The following is a 16,725-nucleotide window of genomic DNA, read 5'->3' as shown; positions in this document are numbered from 1 at the left end:
GCTGAAGCCTCTTGGAGCCTGGAGGCCGCCCCTCCATCCCTGCCAGTCCCAATGTGCTGCCCTTATCACGGCTGTGGCCTGCACACTGCACCATTCAGTCCGGATGGCTGGAATTCCCTTCCCCGCCCCCTGCCCCCACCCCCGGAGCTGCAGGTGCCCCTGCCCCCTCCCGCAGCTCTGAGTCACCCCTGCGTCTGTGCCTGTCCTTCTATTCAAATGTATGGCCTCTGCAGAAGGGAGCAGTTCCAGAACAGTCAGTCTGACTCAGGGCCAGATGCCTGTGTCACCCTGAGAGGCTGGGCACCGCCTCCCTGAGACAGGAAGGAAGCTCTGGCTTGCAAGCCTGCTGTGAGGGGCTTTTACCCCCTTGGTGCATACACTGGCCCTGAGCAGCACTGTCTCCACTTCTCAGATGAGGAAAATAAAGCACAAAGAAGTGATCGGGGTGGCGGAAGTTTGCAGGTAGCAGGCAGTGCCTGAGGGCTGGACCAGGAAACATGAATCTTCCCATGGGACTGCCCTATCCCCAGGTCTCTTTCACCTGTGTGCAAGCCAATGGTGCAGGGACCAATGGTGTCTCCCAGGGGCCTCCACCCCCATGCTGCGTAGTCCAGGATAATGCCAGGGGGTGCTGTGGAGTACCATATGCTGGGGAGGCTGATTGCGAAGGAGCACCTGTTGTCCAGAAGTTCAAGGTCAGGGTGACTGCAGGCTCCCCGCTCCTGACCTGCCCAGGATGCCTCCTCCTGTGGAGGGGTGCATTTCAGTCTTCCTTGGTGTACCTTTTAGGGCTTCTTGGGCAAAGAACCTGGCTCAGAGTCCCCTGGGTGGGAGACGCAGGCATGGGGCAGAAGCAGGGGACGGTAGAAAGGCCCTGTTCCACACAGCCTGCTTCCCCTTGCTCTGTCCAGATGGCCACCCCTGGCACATGGCCAGCACTGGGCTGCTGGGAGCACCCGTCATGGGGAGCAGGGTTGTTTCTATCCAGGCACAGAGATGGGAAGTGATTCACCTTGGGTCACACAGCCAGCAGACGGTGGAGCTGTGGACCCCTCCACCGCTGGGGAACACGTGAGGCTGGCAGAACAGGCAGAGCAGGGCCCCAACCTTCCTTACTGCACAGGGGCACAGTAACTTCCATGCTCTGGCTGCCTCACAGACTGTACTGGATGTCTCTTCTGGTTTTGGCAGGCAGCTGTGCTGGGACCAGGCCACTATCACAGGCAGGACGCAGCCAGGGCTTGTGACTACCAGGCTTGGGCTGCTCCCAGAGAAAAGTTCAACCCCTTCCCCTCCAACTTTGGGGGCCACACTTGTCTCCTGCAGAAGGGCTAGGGCACCTCAATGCCAGCTCTACCCTATCCCCTCTCACCCAGTCCCAGCCAGGGCTAAGCAGTAGATCCCGGATGCTTCCCCTACCTAACCCGCCATCACCAAGACTCCAGGAGCAATCGGAAGGTGAGGGTGACCTGGGCCCAGAGGACAGAGACCTCCCCCTCTGCCGGTCCACTCCCCTAGTGCCTGCATGCAAGAGCCAGGGGAAGGTTGCCCCCAAGCCGGGAGCCAAACACCCAATCTGGGTATCCCCAGGCTCCTCCCAGGGTACACATTAGGAGGCAGCTGGAATAAGGAGCTAGAGCTGGGAAAAGCACCCAGATAACTGACCATTAGGCAAACACCTGCCCTGGGTATTAACTCACTATGCAATCCAGGGCCTACAGCCTGTAACCTAACCCACCCCAAGGAGGCACACTGCTACCCACCTTCCTCTCCCCAGGAATGCTCTTGGGATATGCTCCCGGGGAGGGTGAGGGGATTCCTGGTTCATGTGCTGGGGCTCCACATAGTGAAGTCAGCTCCCTCGGGCTTGGGGTCCCTAAAGCTCCAGATGAAAATGCAGCCATTGAGAGAAATTCTGCTACATAGTCATGCCCAAGTGGATGGGCATGCTCAGAGTCCGGGTGTGAGATGTCCAGGAGGCCCCAACCATCGCAGAGGGTGGGGGAAGGGCAGAGTTTTCTTTCCATCCCACTGCTGGCTCCACCATGCTGTCCTGAACATACGCCTCAGAGGGAGGAGGAAGCCAAAAGGGGTGGCCATGACCACCTGGCCTGGGACCCCCACTGGAGGACAGAGCTGCCCCCTGACCGGAAGAGGACCCCTCTGTACTTGTGAGATCCAAGCGAGTGAGTAAGCGAGAGAGAGGGCGAGCTATGTGCCCAGCTGCACTGCTGCTTTCTGCTTCCAGGGTCCCCCGGGGCTGGGCCCAGCCGGACAGCAGCTGCAACAGGGCCTGCCCCTGCAGGACAGGACAGAGCAGCCTGGGCCCAGAGGGAGACTCACAGGTCCCTGGAGGCTCTCGGAAGTCTGGGAGCCCAGATAGGAGAGCAGGGTCCTTTCTAGGGAGGTCTCTCTCCCTCACTAGGGAGACCCAGGCAGGGAGCAGGGAGGAGGCGGCCTTCCTGTTGACAGGGGAGGAAGAAGGCTGCTGGACCAGACAGTCTGGGGTTGCCTGGGGAGAGGGGCCTGGGCTGGAATGTTTGCTCAGTGGCTGCCCGACAAGTGTCTGGCTCTTGTCTGCAGGGGTGGGGGTAGAGGTGGGAGAGGAGAGGACCCACAGGGGCTGGCGCTTAGCATGTGGCTATGGGAAAGGCAGACCCTGGGTGGTACTGCGGGGGAGGTCAACAACAAACAGACCCACCAGGCCTAGCTACTGGGAGTTTCCTGGCTCCCCCAACACACTCTGCCCCTGACTCCCCTCCTAACACTGACTCCTTCCCCAGCTCAGTAAGAAAGCAATCCCAGATGGACACACGCAATGCGAACTCTTACTCCCTCCCTACCAAAACAGCCTCTTTATAGAATGTTCTAGCCCTCCCGATGTGTGGGAGGGATGTGTGCAGCCGTGAGCCTGCAGAGTGCCGGGGCCCAGTGCAAGACAGTATGTGTGTGTGTGTGTGTGTGTGCACGCACACGTGCACACCCAAGTGTGAGATCACACCCTCGGGGGGCCTGGAAAGGTGGGAGGAAAGGGCAGCCAGCAAGGCCACAGGTGCATGGGCCACAGGCCCATTCTGGGATGCAGCCAGCCTGCACATCTGGCTGCAGACAGCCCTGCTCCCACGTGGCCACAGGGTCGGCAGCTGTGTATCGGCTGTAACACTTTCTGTTTATTGGCTGGGGTGCCCTGGGTATGACTGGCTAGCCACTGGGCCCCAAAAGACACCCTCCGTCTGGTTTCTCCTCCCCTTCCCCTTCCCTTCCCTCCCCTCCTGTGGTCCCCCAGGAAACATGGGGGTGGGGAGTGGGGAGCCAGGACTCAAAGCCCAGGAAGAGGGTGGGAGAAGCACACGTTCCAAGGCAGATTCTGCCGTCATGGTAACGTAGAGCTGGACAGGCTGGGAGGCAGCACTGTTGACAGGCCCCTCCCCCTGGCGGGCAGAGAGGGGCAATGGTCCCTTCAAGTGTCTCAGGGAGAGCGCTGGCCTCCTGGCCCTTGCCCTCTCGCTCTGCCCACTGCTGCCACCGTTACTGCCACCACCGGCATCACAGAGCAGTGCTGATGGAGAAGTGCAGTCTCCCCAGGCCCCCATCTCCAAGGAGGAGGAGGAGGTGGACAGCGGCACCTGAAGGTCCTGGCGCCTGGTCCACTGGCCCCCTGGTGGCCAAGGGCAGCAGCGGTCACTTCCGGCTGTGGAGTGTGTCCTGGAACTTGGTGCTGGTATACCGCAGGTGGAAGCCTTTTTTGGTGATGGTGTCGTCCGAGTGGAATTTCACCAGGACTGAGTCTCCAGCCGAGTACACCTCCTCAGGGGGCTGCCGACAGAAGGAGGGACACAGCTGGGTGGGTGGGTAGGCAGCAGGGGCTCCTTAAGTTTCCTCACAGTGCCCCCAGCCCAGGCCTCAAAAGGCATGCCTGGGGTTGAACTGCATGGGTACAGGGTGGGGAGGGAGTCTATCTCAAGTTCATGGTCAGTCTTCCCTTGCACACTGGCCACTGCCACACTGGCTGGTTAAGCTGTGTGGTCTCCGGCTGGCTGCCTCCCTTCCCTCCACTGCAAAAGGGAACAAAAACTCGCTGCTCTCCAAGCCTACAGAGCAGCAGGGCAGACCAGAGAGGGCTGTCTTCCTGCAGGCCAAGCCAACTCCGGTTGGAAGTGACCCCCTGCCCGACTCAGCCGTACTGCCTCCCTGGTATATGGACCATGGTCTGCTCCAGGCAGCGCCCCCTACAGTCCACTCACAGTACGGCAGCCTGCAGGTCACTGCCTTGGCCCTGGCCTCAAGCACAGGGGAAACTGAGAACCTGGAGGGGTGGGGGTGGCATGTTGAGGTCTCACCCTGGAGGACCTGGGTGTCTCTGGAAGAAGACTCTGGGGACATCTGGCTTTTCATACGTGACTCAGATGGGAAGACAGTGGGGGAGGGCTGCTGGAGCTGCTGGACCAGCAGGCAGAGGGGCCTGCTTCTCCACCTCCAATTCTCCCTTTCTGCCAGCCCTGCCAGTCACACGCAGAGGCCTGAGCTCTGCTCCTAAGGGGACCAGTTCAGCCAATGCCAGGCTCGGCAGCTGCCACAGCTCCTGGGAACCCCACTCTTCCCCCCTGGGGCCCCAGGCTGCCCTGGAGTAAGGCCAGGAGAGGCACAGGGCAGGAAGGTAAGATTCAGTAGTGCATGTGAGCTGTGCCAGAGGACAGGTGTGTATATATGTGTGCCGGTGTGAGCATGCACAAGAAAGCATGCTAGCACACATGCATGTGGAATCATGTGTACATGCATGTACGAGTATGCAGGGAAAAGCATTTTGCATGTGTGTGCATGTATGGGAAAGCGTGCCTGTGTGCAGGGGGGTGGGTATGATGGGAAAGCTGGAAAGGATTCCAGATGACAGCAGAAACCGATGAGGGGAGCACAGGGTGGCTGAGAAAGAAACGGACCCCGTGTGGAGTCCACCACGGCCTGTTTGCAGAACGGGAGGCGAGGCTCAGGGCTGCTGAAACTGCAGGAGCATGGCTTTGAGGGTGGGCTGCCCTCTGGTCGGGGAAGAGACGGACAGAGGTAGAGGCTAGAGGTTTGGGAGTGCCCCCCCCCACACACACACATACCAAGACTGGCGAAAGCAACTCAGTTCAGATACCATCCCATCCCTGGCTCTCCACTCTAACGGCCTCTTTGTAGAATATTCTACCTCTCCCAGCTGTGGCAGGGCCACAGGCAGCAGCCCTGACAGCAGTCTTACAGCAGGGCAAGGGGTTTCGGAGGGTGGGGGAAAGGAGGAGGACCTTTTTGCTTCCCAGGCTCCACCAAACAGGTCCTGCATGGGCCCCAAGACAGCCCCACCCTAGGAACTCTTAGGCCCAGGTTTCCGGGGGTGGGGGCAGGGAAGGCCCTGGGGTGCAGTAGGCCAGCTGAGCCGCAGGCATGTCAGGATGCCTGCTGGGAAGGGCAGGTGGTGCGGCTGCTGCTGCTGTCCAGGCAAGCCTGGCGGAGGGGTGCCAGGGTGGGGTGAAGGGTTCTCACCCCGGAGCCGCAGTAGCGCCCCAGCCTGGGGGCGGTACTGTCATAGCCGTCGAAGAGCTCCATGTAGTCATAGCCACAGTCGGTCTCCTCTTCCACCTCGAACGTCTGGAAGGCCAGCTCCACACCGTAGCCCTCCTCGGCCACGATGACCCACTCACAGTCTACACCGCCAGGGTAGTTGTTGTCGCCAAACTGGGCGTGGGAGTACAGGTCCTTGGTCTTCAAGTCAGCCCGTACCTGGCCCCCGCACTCTGCAAAGGGGTGCAAGGATGGGAAGGGGTAGGGAACAACAAGACGTGGGGCCAACACCCCTTGAGTACTGCCATGCCACATGCCAATACACTGGAGCTGCTCTGCAGGGCCCTGGAGGCCACACCGCCCCTGCCACAGGCCCAGGGGCAGGTGCCCTGTTGCTCACCTCTGGGTAGTGGGGAGGGGATTGTAGGATGAGGCTTGGTCTAAAGGGGACCTTTGAAAGGGGGATCTGCGCACACACATGACTGCGGGGGTGTGGCCTTGCCAGGACTTCCACTTCCAAGAGAGCAGCTGTGTGTTTTAGACCAAGATGTTGGATTTTAAAATAGCGGCTCAGGTTTTGGAAAAGCGTGGCGGGAGCCAGAATCGGCGGCTCGGAGGGCCAGATGGGAGTTCTGGGCCTCCTCCGCATCGGGCCTCTGTGCTGGCAGGGGCAGAGCAGGGGAGCTGCCAGGCAAGGTGGCTGCCCCAGCAACTCCTTCTGAGTACCCCTGAGGGGCCTGTATCAGGGGAAGGGGGAGGAGTCAGGGAGGCCCTGGACCCCATTATCCGTCCTGGGGATACCTGGCAGGTGCCCTGCATCTGGCTTGCAAGGCCTCTGGCTCCAGCCTTTGCAGCCACCCACACACATACACCCATTCATCATCGGGGCGGTCACCTGGGCCCACCCTGAACTCGGCGGGGTCCCTTCGCTGCCCGGAGAGCCTCCACTCCCGCACTTTGCTTTCTTCTTGCTCCGATCAGATGTGTTCTCCGGCTACAGCTGCCCACACTCCGGCTGTGTCCCACACAGCCAGGCAGGGTGAGGCTTGGGCCTGAGTCACAGCCAACTATGCACACCACAGACTCAGCCCCCCCCCCCGAAGCCGAGGGAATGAGCCACCTGCAGGGCAAGCCCCCTGGAGGGCTGGGGACTCCGGTGTGACGGTTTGCTTTTGGGACCTGTACTGAGGTTACAAGCACCAAGCCTGAGTGAATGAAGGAATGAGTGAGTGACTGTATTCCGGGGTGGGGGGGTGTTGAACATGAGGAGGTGGGGGGGTGTGACTGCACTTTCGAATATGCAGCCAACAGCATCCTTGGTTCGCCTGAGTCTGACTTCAGAGATGCAGCCAATTAGATGCAGCCCTCCCTATCCCCATTGCATCTAACTCCTGCTCCTGCTTCCTCCTCCATAAGTCGTCATCACTGCCCTGTTTTCTGACCTTCAAAATCTCTAACTATGACCCTTTCTCCCCTCCTTCCCCTCCCCAGCACCCACCCTGAGTGCCCCCTGGCCCAGTCCTCCAGTACATCCTGTCTTGCCAGTCTCCCACAGTCCCCAGCCCCAGGGGGGTTACAGGGATCAGAAGCTCTCTGCTTTGGAGACTCAGGCCAGCAGGTCACTCACTATGCTGCCCTCCCCAGCGCAGGGCAGGGGACCTCCCCACCTCCCATGGCGCCTCACCTGTGGAGTGGGACGCTTGGAAGCCCTTCCGCTGCACCGAGTTGTCGGAGTAGAAACGCAGGAACATGCGGCTGCCTGTAGCCAGCACCGGCTCGGGCTTCTTGGTGCCGCAGAAGCGGCCGAGGACGGGGGCCTTGGCGTCACGCCCATCAAACACCTCCAAGTGGTCATAGGCGCATTCGGGCTGGGACTCGATGTCCATCTCCACAAAGGTCTGGGGGACACCAGGGAGAGGAGAGCAGGAGGAAGAAGCACAGTGACTGCGCAGGCTGGGAACAGGTGCAGCGTGAGGGACGGGCTGGGACAAGGAGGCCTGCGTGTGCACAGGGCCTCAGCCAGGCTCCCTTGACTTGTTGGGGTCTTTGGAGGTGGCAGATACAGACAGTGTCCAAGCAGGTGCCTTTGGTGGTGAGTGAAGAGGGGTCTTGGGCGCCTTACCAGCTTGACCCGATGACCAGGGGTACTGGAGATGGCCCAGGTACACTCCTTCTTGCTGGGGTATCTGTCTGGCCAGTTGGGGCTGGTGAGGGTACCGCTGGTGGACGTCACCTTGTGGTCACAACCGGCTGTAGGGGAGTGAGTGAGGGCAGTGGGAGGTCTGAGAGCTCCTGTGGGGGAGGCCCTTCCTGCCCACTACACCCCCCAGCCCCTCAGCGCAGGCACATGTCGCTGACTGCCCTCAGCTGCCTGTGCCTGGAAAAGGCTAGCTGGTGAAGCCCACCTGGTGGCAAGCCAGACCAGGGAAGCAATCTGGGCAGGCTCTCCCAGGGTCACGCACCCTGCATCTCTGGTCTGAGCCAGCTAGGCACATCACCTCTGTCACCCACTGGTCGCGACAGCACGAGGACTTTAGTACCTGACTCAGTCTTCCCCACGCCCTAGTGAGGTCAGCCACAGCAAAGGGCCGCCCCCACCCTGGGCCCCGGGGCCACTTCCAGTTCCCCTAGGGCACTGAGACCTTAGCTTTCCTGAAACTCACTCAGTGATAGGAAGACCACCTGCACCCTTGACATTTTTTTCCTTTGCTTTTTTTAAAAAAGAAATCTCGGCCTGGCGGTGCGGTAGCCTAGTGGCTAAAGTCCTCACCTTGCACATGCCAGGATCCCATATGGGCGCTGGTTCTAATTCCAGCGGCCCCACTTCCCATCCAGCTCCCTGCTTGTGGCCTGAGAAATCAGTCGAGGACTGCCCAAAGCCTTGGGACCTTGCACCCGCGTGGGAGACTCAGAAGAAGCTCCTGGCTCCGAATCAGCTCAACTCTGGCCATTGTGGCTACTTGGTGAGTGAACCCGTGGATGGAAGATCTTCCTCTCTGTCTCTCCTTCTCTCTATAAACCTGCCTTTTCAATAAAAATAAATAAATCTTTTTTTAAAAAAAGGAAAATGTGATTCTTAAAAGTTCATTCATGCATTTCAAAGGCAGAGTTACAGAGAGGCAGACAGATAAAGATCTTCCATCCACGGGTTCCCTCCCCAGTGGCCACAGTGACAGGTACTGGGCTGCACAGAGGGGAGGAGCCTTTTACACATCTCCCAGGTGGATGTCAGTGGTCTGGCTGCTTGAGGCAACTTTGTCCTGTTTTCCCAGGCACACCAGCACAGGGCTGGAAGAGCAACAGAAGATCGCCCCATTACTTGGGTCCCTACGAGGCAAGTGGGAGACCCAAAGGTAGCTCCTGGCCTCGGACAGGCCCAGCTCTGGCCAGTGTAGCCCATCTGGGGGAGTGAACCGGTGGATGAAAGATCTCTCCCTCTCTTTCTGTAACTCACATAAAGAAATAAAATAAATCAAATGAACAGACCATTGCAGAGCTTGGATGTTCCAGGCAGGGGGCCGGAGTCCCTTGCGTACCAAGGGAGATGATGGAGATGGTTGCCCAGCGCCGGGCCCTCCCAGGCCTGTGTCCCGGGCTCGGGGCCTGAGCCGCCAGCCAGGCCAGCCTTACCTTCCTTACAGTCGTGTTTGTTGTCATGTAGGACAAAGCCGCTGCGGCACTGGCATTCGTAGCTGCCGAACGTGTTGACGCAGTCTTGCTGGCAGCCGCCGTTGTCCTTGGAGCACTCATCCTTGTCTGCAGGGGAGCAAAGGGCCGGTGGCCGGCTCTGGGTGCGGGGGTCCGGGAGGCGAGGTCTCCTGCCTGCCTGCCTGCCTGTCTGTACTCCCAGCCCTACCCCGAGCACATGGGGACCGCGGCTGCAGCCAGGGGGGAAGGGGAGCAAGGAGGCAACAGGGCTTTAGGGGAGACGCTGGCGGTCCCAGGCACTGAGTCAAGCGGAGCCAGCTTTAGGGTTGGGGGCCATGGCCTGGCTGCTGGGGAAAAGAAATGTTGGTGGATAGATGTGGGGCCATGGGTTGGTGCTGACCAGCGGGCGAGGGGCACCCTCTAACCATTACCTGCTTACTGGACAGACGGACAAGTGGTAAAACAGACACACGGACAAGCAGACTGCAAGAGAAGGGACCAGGACGCGAGGTCCTTCTTTTACTTCACAACGGGGCAATGTCACAGACACCACTGAGATGGGTGGGGTCGGGAGCGGCGGTGTTGGGGGCCGGGGGGGGGGGGCGAGGGCAGCACTAAGTCTCCCTGTGACTGGGAGGAAGAGGAGGAGGAGGAGGACAAAGAGGAAGAGCAGGAGAGCACCAGTTCTGTGCGGCCAGGGGGATGACCAGCACGGAGGAGGTGGGGGGCCGGGCGGGCACCGGAGCCAGCCCCCCCGCAAGCCCGGTCCGTCCAAGGTTGAATGAGGTTCCTGAGTAATGAAGGGTCGGGGGGGAGAGGCCTGGCCCGCCTCACTGGGGGGTCCGGTTTCTTTTCTGCACTCGGAATTTGAGCTGGTGGGGGCGTCCCCGGGGGGCCTGCAGAGCTGGCCTCTTTTCTGAAACGAGAGAGAGAAGGAGAAAAGGGACCCGGGGGGCGGGTCGGGAGGTTGGGGGAGAGGAGGGCCAGGGAGGGAGAGCAGTAAGAATTAAACTCCCCCCAACCCCCACTTCTCGGGGCAGAGCGGGCAGGCAGGCAGGACATGCAGGCAGGCGGCCATGTCCGGGGCAGCCAGGTCACGGGCAATGGAGTCGGGGCTGGATTAGCGGGGTTGAAGTTGGGGGAGACACAGCGACAGGGGACAGGAGACAGCCTATGGCAGGGAGACGGCCTAAAGGGACAGCACCACGGAGGCGTGCATGCTGGGGAGACAGAAGAATTGGAGTGGTGGTGGACTGGGGGCACAGGGGCTGGGGGCAAGGGGGCAAGGGGAGTTGGATTCCTGTTGGAGCCCATGTGTGAGACCCTGACACACTCCTACGGGGTCCCTGCCCACCGGGGTGTTCGTGTGGCGTCACTGTCGTGAACACAGCCGCTGACCCGTGGCATGGACATGCCTGTGGCCGCCAGCCACGCGTGTATCACCCACCACCCACTCCCACATGGGGGCGCCCTGGTGAAGTCTGTGGAAGTGGATAGGCCTGCTAGGCCTGCGTTGTTTTTTTTTTTTTTTTTTTCCAGAAGATCCACTTTCCACTAAGTTTTCAAAAAAAACCCCTGTGTGCGTGTGAGGACACATCCACAGACATGTAATCACGGAGCAAGTGCACAAACACACACACACACACGCACACGTACAAGCTCATCAGAAGACTGTTCACACACAGAGCCACCCAGGGCCTGTGGGCCCCATCCACACATGTACACATACACACACACGCCGGACACGTGTGGGTACGCACGCAGCAGCCCACTTAAAGACAAAAACACACACGCAAGGATGCACAAGCCCATCAGCAGACTGCTCAGAGGCTAGGAGACACGGGCACACTCACACAGACACACACCTGAGTGCTGACACACAGGCAAACACGTGGCCAGACATGTGGGACCCTCAGCCACACATCCTAGGTTCTGTTAGCTACTGGGGGATTGACTCCGCTCCTGGCCTAGAGAGGCAGGCATTCAGAGAAGGGTACCAGAGCCCAGTGGTTGCTCAGAATTTCAGAGATGAATGCCAGGGGTATAAAAAGCTCCCTGCTGGCATCCACCTGGCCAGGGACAAGGGTCTCCCACCCGGGACGGGGCTGGGAGCATCAAGCTCCCAGAAGTCCCTGCTTTTCTTTACCATGCTCAACTGGGCAAGACCCCCTAGCAACCCATACGTGTTCAAGGTGAAGAGGCGTGCTCTCTTCCCAAGGGCTCTGGGGAGGGGAATGTCCAGTGCACAGACTTTCCGGGTGCGTTTCAGTTCCCACCTCTCCCTGTGTCTTGCAAACCCTAACACCTTAAGAAGTGTGTCTGGCATGTGGCAGGGCAAGAGGGATGCTCACAGAGGACCGCCTGAGTAGGTGTGTCCTTGGTTGCGCACAAGTGAGGGAGAGTAGGGTCTTCCTAGAGATGGCAGGGTGGGGGGCAGAGGGCTCGGGCACAGGTTGAGAGCAGTGGGTATCTTCACCCTCGGAGCTGGGAGCAGCTCTGAAGAAGGGGCAGAGACAGGCGGTGGAGGGAGGCGGGCACAGGCCTGGACAAGGAGTTGGCACTCACCCTACAGTGCCCACCTGCCCTCGAGGGTGGCTGGGGTCTCACGGGAGGCCTCCGGTTCGCTCTTCTCCTTCATGCCTTAGGGTCTCCTCGATGGGGGGGCCACCACCAGAAGCCCCCACGCCCCCAGGGGCTGTGCTTGATGCCCAGCGGCGAGGGGGCCTGGACAGGCTTCTCACACAACAGGGTGACGTGTGTGCGCACCCGTATGTGTGTGTGTATGTATGTACATGTTTGCATGTATGCATGTCTGTGCAGGCCCGAGGGCCAGGTGGCAGTGTCTGGTGGGGGAGGGGCAAGGCAGTAACTGCAGGCCTGACAAAGGTTAAGGGTCAGCTCCCTCCACCCTTACCCCACCCCCCGCCGGGACACCAAGATTGGAGCAACAGAAGGGCAGGGAAGAGACAAAGAGTAAGCAGGTAATGGTCCCCTCCTCCGGGGCAGCAGACCCCCAACGAGCACCTCGGAGGAGCTCCCCACTCTCCAGGTGGGCACAGGGAAGGAAGGGGTTGGCATTGCCAAAGGGAGGGGCTCAGCAAGCAGTGGAGTGGAGGGCTTTGAGTCAAGCTCAACAGGGCACTTGAAGCAGAGCAGGGTGGCTGGCAGTGCCAAGCAAGGGACCAGGTGCGTGGCATCCAGGTGGGGCAGGCAGGGGTACAGGCAGCCACCTAGGGGACTCCAGGATGCAGGAGGGGGAGAAGCGAGCCAGTGTGGACAAATGCAGGCATGGCTTCTTGCTTCTTTCCTGGACCCACGGGGCGGGCTGGGGCTGAGGATCCCCTGGGCTACTCAGCCACAAAACCACCTGCTCCAGCCAGCAGGCCCCAGGGCCTCCTGCTTTCCCCCAGTCCCGCTCCAAGAGTCCCATGGTCTCTGAAGACACCCCCATCCCGCACAGGCCTTACTGCCAAGCACAAGGGATTCATCACATGAGAGAGAAAACTCCTGGGAAAGAGTCTGCAGTTTCCACTGAAACCCCCACACCCCTCACCGGCCCCACAAGCAGGGGGGCTGCTCCCAGCTGGTGGGCTCCTGGGCACCCCAGCCCTGGCTAAGGGGGAGCGTAGAAGTGGCACGGGAGGCTACCGCAGTCTCCTGTTGATGGGGCTGCACGCAGCCTAGCAGAAGCGCTGCCAGAGCCAGAGAAATCTGCCCCATCCCACACCCTCCTCTTCATCCTCCCTCTGCTTCCTGGCCAAAGCCAACTTGAACTTGGCTGTTCCCTGACTGCCCCCCTTGGGCCTTGCATCGAGCTCCTGAGAGCCGCCACGCCCTCCCCCTCTTCACTATGTGGACCTTCTGGGGAAGGCGGGAGTGTGGGGAGGAGCAGAGCAGGTGTAAGCTCCCCAGGCCAGCCAGGGCTAGGAGCAGCGAGCGAGCTGGGTGGTACCTGAGAAGAAGTGGGCCTTAAAGCCCTTCTTGGACACAGTGTTGTCGGACTTGAACTCCACGCGCATGTTGTTGTACTGCGAGGTGATGACCTCAGGTTTCTCGGAGCCGCAGAACTTGCCATGCAGCTTGGAATCGGCTGTGAGGCCGCTGCGTACCTCCACGAAGTCGTACTTGCACACCTGCCGGGAGAGCCCAGGTCCAGGCTGGCTGCCTCCTCCGGGAAGCCTCTCCACCTCCCTTCCTGACAACTCGCAGTCTAGGGGAAGTTCCCTGGGCCATGGGTGTTTCGGCCTCTCTCGCGTCCTGCTGCCCCCTCATCAGATCCTGCCGTGCCCACCTGCACAAGCACCAGGCCACAGGCTGGCCCTGCCCCGAGGGCCCTCATTCCTACCAGCCACACACACAGGCCTCCTTGACTTGGGTACACCTGCCGAGGTCCATACCCCTGATGTGCAGAATCCCACTGTGATGGGAAACAGGTGCAACCTCCACAAGACAGGAGGCAGCCATGGAGCTGGGTCCTCACTCTCTCCACTCCCGCCCCTTTTAGCCCACCCCCCAACAAAAGTGGGGTTGGGGGTGGCACTTACGTCATTGCCCTCGGTCTCGAAGAAGTCGAACTGCAGGGAGATGCGGTACTGGGTGGGTGCCACCAGCTGCCAGATGCAGTTCTTGTTTGGTGGGTACTCCTTGGGCCAGCCGGGGCTGGTGATGGAGCCGTTCAGCTTGGTGAGGAATCCACCACAGGCAGCTGGGACATAAGGGGGGTGGCGTGATGTACCAGGGGGTCCCCACCACAGGGCAGGGCTGGGTCGGGGAAGTAGAGAGGAGATGGTCCAGGGCTTGTATCGCACACACACACAAGCATGAGACAGCTCTGCACACAGTAGTTTCCTTATGGATCAGATATCACTTGGCAGGCCAAGGTCAGTATTTAACCAAAACAAACAGGATGAAAAAAAAAATCCACTCCCAAGCCAGCATGCAGAACACTTGGCTTGAATGCATCCTGGTGTTTCCTATCCAGGACTTGGGAGGAGGGCAGGCAGGACAGGCGGACCCCGTTACCTCTCCCTAGGATGGGGCTGTGCCAGGGCACTATGGTGAGGGTGGGGTGGGCAGATGGGGCACTCACCTTCACAGCGGCGCTTGTCCGGGGCCAGCTCATAGCCGGGGTCACAGCTGCACTTGTAGCTGCCCAGGGTGTTGAGGCATCGCTGCTCGCAGCCCCCACGGTTGGGCCGAGAGCACTCGTCCACCTCTGCGTAGGGAAGGCGGGAGAGGGCATAGCAGAGACCCCAGAATAGGACCCTGGGCTCCCTTCTCCTGCCTCTTGCCAGGGAGGCCAAGTTCAGAAACCCGCAGGCTCTGTGTGTCTGCTTTCCAGGGTAGCGGGAAGCCAGCACTGTGGACCCCAGCTCCCTACCTCTGGGCACCCAGGCTGGGCAGGGTGGGGGCAGACCAAGTGGGGGAGCGGGTACCTTTGAAGAAGTTGACAGCGAATCCAGCTTTGTTGATGGAGCCGTCCGAGACGAATTTGAGCCAGAGCCGGCTGGAGGTGCTCTTGATGTCGTCCGGCTTCTCATAGCCGCAGTAGCGCCCGATGAGGTTGCTGCTCTCACTGTGCCCGTCACGCACCTCCAGGTAGTCGTAAGCACAGCTATCGTGGCGCTCGATCTGGGGGGATTGGTTGGAGGGCATGATCAGCCGGCTGCAGGTGGGGGTGAGGCGGCTGCACCCTTCCCCCAGCGTGCCCCAACCTACCTCGAAGGACTGGAACGTGAGGCCCACATGGAAGCCCTCGGACACCTGGATCCTCCAGACGCAGACCTTGCTGGGCCGGTAGTCATCTGGGTAATTGGGCGACTGGATGTGGCCATTGTCCTTCTTCACGTCTCCCCCGCAGATGGCTTTGGGGATGCAGGAGGGGGACTCATCAGTATGTTCTGTCCTGCTGGAAGGCCCTCCCACTTCTCCTCCAGCTTCCTAGTACCAGGGCACCCAGTACCCATAGAACCCAGCATTAGTACCACAGCACCCAGCCTTAGTACCCACAGCACTCAGTCTTATAATCAATACCTAAGGCCCCCAGTCTTAGTCAGTACCCACAGCTTCTAGCCCCGGTTAACCCTGCCATTCTGTTTCCTTCCTAGGAGGCCCAGAACCTTGCCCCTTGGGTTCCAGGTTGCTGGGAGGTCCTTGTTTGCTTCCTCTCTCTCCCCACCACCCCGTCCTCTTTCCCCTACCTTCATACACCGCGAAGAAGCCCTTTCCAACCCAGTTACTGCTGCTGCGGAATTCCACCCAAAGGCGGCTGTCTGTGGACACGATGGGCTCGGGGAGCTTGCCCCCGCAGAACCGACCTGTGCAGAGGAGGAGGACAGGAGAGAATGCCAAGAGCCCTGCCGCCCCACCCCTCTGGAAGGCTTCCACCCTGCACATGTCAGGGCAGCTTAGCTCCAGGCTGCCAGACGGGATAAAGATGGCTTTCCACAAGGGGCGACTGTCCATGCTCCGCTTGTAAGCCGTGTTCTGATGTCCCACCCCGCCACACCACACCTCTGCCAGGTTCTCCAGGTTTCCATCAGTTCTCCAGTGTGGGCCCCACGTAAAAACAGGAAGCCAAAACCCAGCACAGTCCCCTCTGCATGCCACAGCGAGGCAGCCTTCCACAGGCCTGAAGGCGAGGGGAATGCCCCACGTCCTGACTAAATCCCGGAATTCGGGGCCTGGGGTTCTAGAACAGTCCCACCCATGCATAGAAACCCAGCCAGCAGGCCAGGCTGGCCATGCGTGGAGACAATGGCAGCACGGATTGACTCGGGAGCGAAGGGTGTACTGCACTGCCAACAAGGCTGGGTGTTTCCCAGCCTCCCACAGGGACAGAGGCTGCCAGCCCAGGAATGCAAGTTGAAGGAAAAGGCAGCTGCCGGGATCTGGGAGAGCCCTAACACGTCGGCAGGAAGGAGTGTCGCAACGACAGCTGCTGGGGTGACTAAGGTGAAAGAGTTGAGGACCAGGAACTGTGTGTGTGTGTGTGTGTGTGTGTCTGAGGCAGGGGGTGGGGGTCAGAAGGGTCATGGGAAACACACGCATGCGATAACAAAACTTAAGCCGGAGTTTTAAACTTGGATGAACCGAAAGAAGCCTACTTTTTTTGGCTCCGCTACATCTGAGACGCTGGGATTCGGAGCCCTCAGGCCACCCAGTTGATTACAGCACCGTCTGCTCTGTGGCGCTGCCCCACTTACCATCCCCTCCCGCTGTCCCACCCAGACAACACACACAGAGGCAAAGGTGGGGGGAACAAGCAAGGTCCAAGGACCCCCAGCCCGACCCGGGCATACGGAAACAAACTTCTTTAGAACTAGGCTGCTCCATGCACCCGGAGCCTTGGAAAGCACCCGTGTGTGGGGGGAGGAGGGGGCGCGGGGTGGAGAGGGTTTCAGGGTGCTCAGAACAGCCTGCAGCCGGAGCAGGGAGGGCCCTGCCATGGCTTCCCCGTTGCAGCCTGGTGGACAGCCACCCTCTGAGCAAGACCCTGGACATCTGGATGGAGACGTGGACAGAGCACTTTTACCCTGA

The 16,725-nt window shown here is 60.2% G+C and overlaps 1 protein-coding gene across 5 annotated transcripts in view; it reads right to left on the bottom strand.

Moving 5' to 3' along the window:
• Positions 1–3,150: 3,150 nt before the first annotated feature.
• Positions 3,151–16,725, bottom strand: part of BMP1 (bone morphogenetic protein 1) — a 36,890-nt gene continuing 23,315 nt past the window's right edge. For 4 of the 5 annotated variants that reach the window (XM_004591375.2, XM_058657514.1, XM_058657515.1 and 1 more), the window contains 11 exons: positions 15,387–15,503; positions 14,905–15,050; positions 14,622–14,817; positions 14,276–14,401; positions 13,731–13,891; positions 13,139–13,319; positions 9,169–9,294; positions 7,661–7,788; positions 7,223–7,436; positions 5,521–5,771; positions 3,151–3,816 (listed from right to left, as the gene is read on the bottom strand). In XM_004591375.2, the coding sequence (XP_004591432.2) occupies positions 3,682–3,816; positions 5,521–5,771; positions 7,223–7,436; positions 7,661–7,788; positions 9,169–9,294; positions 13,139–13,319; positions 13,731–13,891; positions 14,276–14,401; positions 14,622–14,817; positions 14,905–15,050; positions 15,387–15,503 (1,781 nt within the window). In that variant the 3' untranslated portion in view covers positions 3,151–3,681. Of the gene's footprint in view, positions 3,817–5,520; positions 5,772–7,222; positions 7,437–7,660; positions 7,789–9,168; positions 9,295–9,916; positions 10,103–13,138; positions 13,320–13,730; positions 13,892–14,275; positions 14,402–14,621; positions 14,818–14,904; positions 15,051–15,386; positions 15,504–16,725 lie in introns of those variants that run through there. The other variant, XM_058657517.1, reaches the window with a different exon arrangement.

Source organism: Ochotona princeps, chromosome 32, assembly GCF_030435755.1.
Source record: "Ochotona princeps isolate mOchPri1 chromosome 32, mOchPri1.hap1, whole genome shotgun sequence".
NCBI lineage: Eukaryota > Metazoa > Chordata > Mammalia > Lagomorpha > Ochotonidae > Ochotona > Ochotona princeps.
This window is presented reverse-complemented; position numbering and strand designations above follow the sequence as displayed.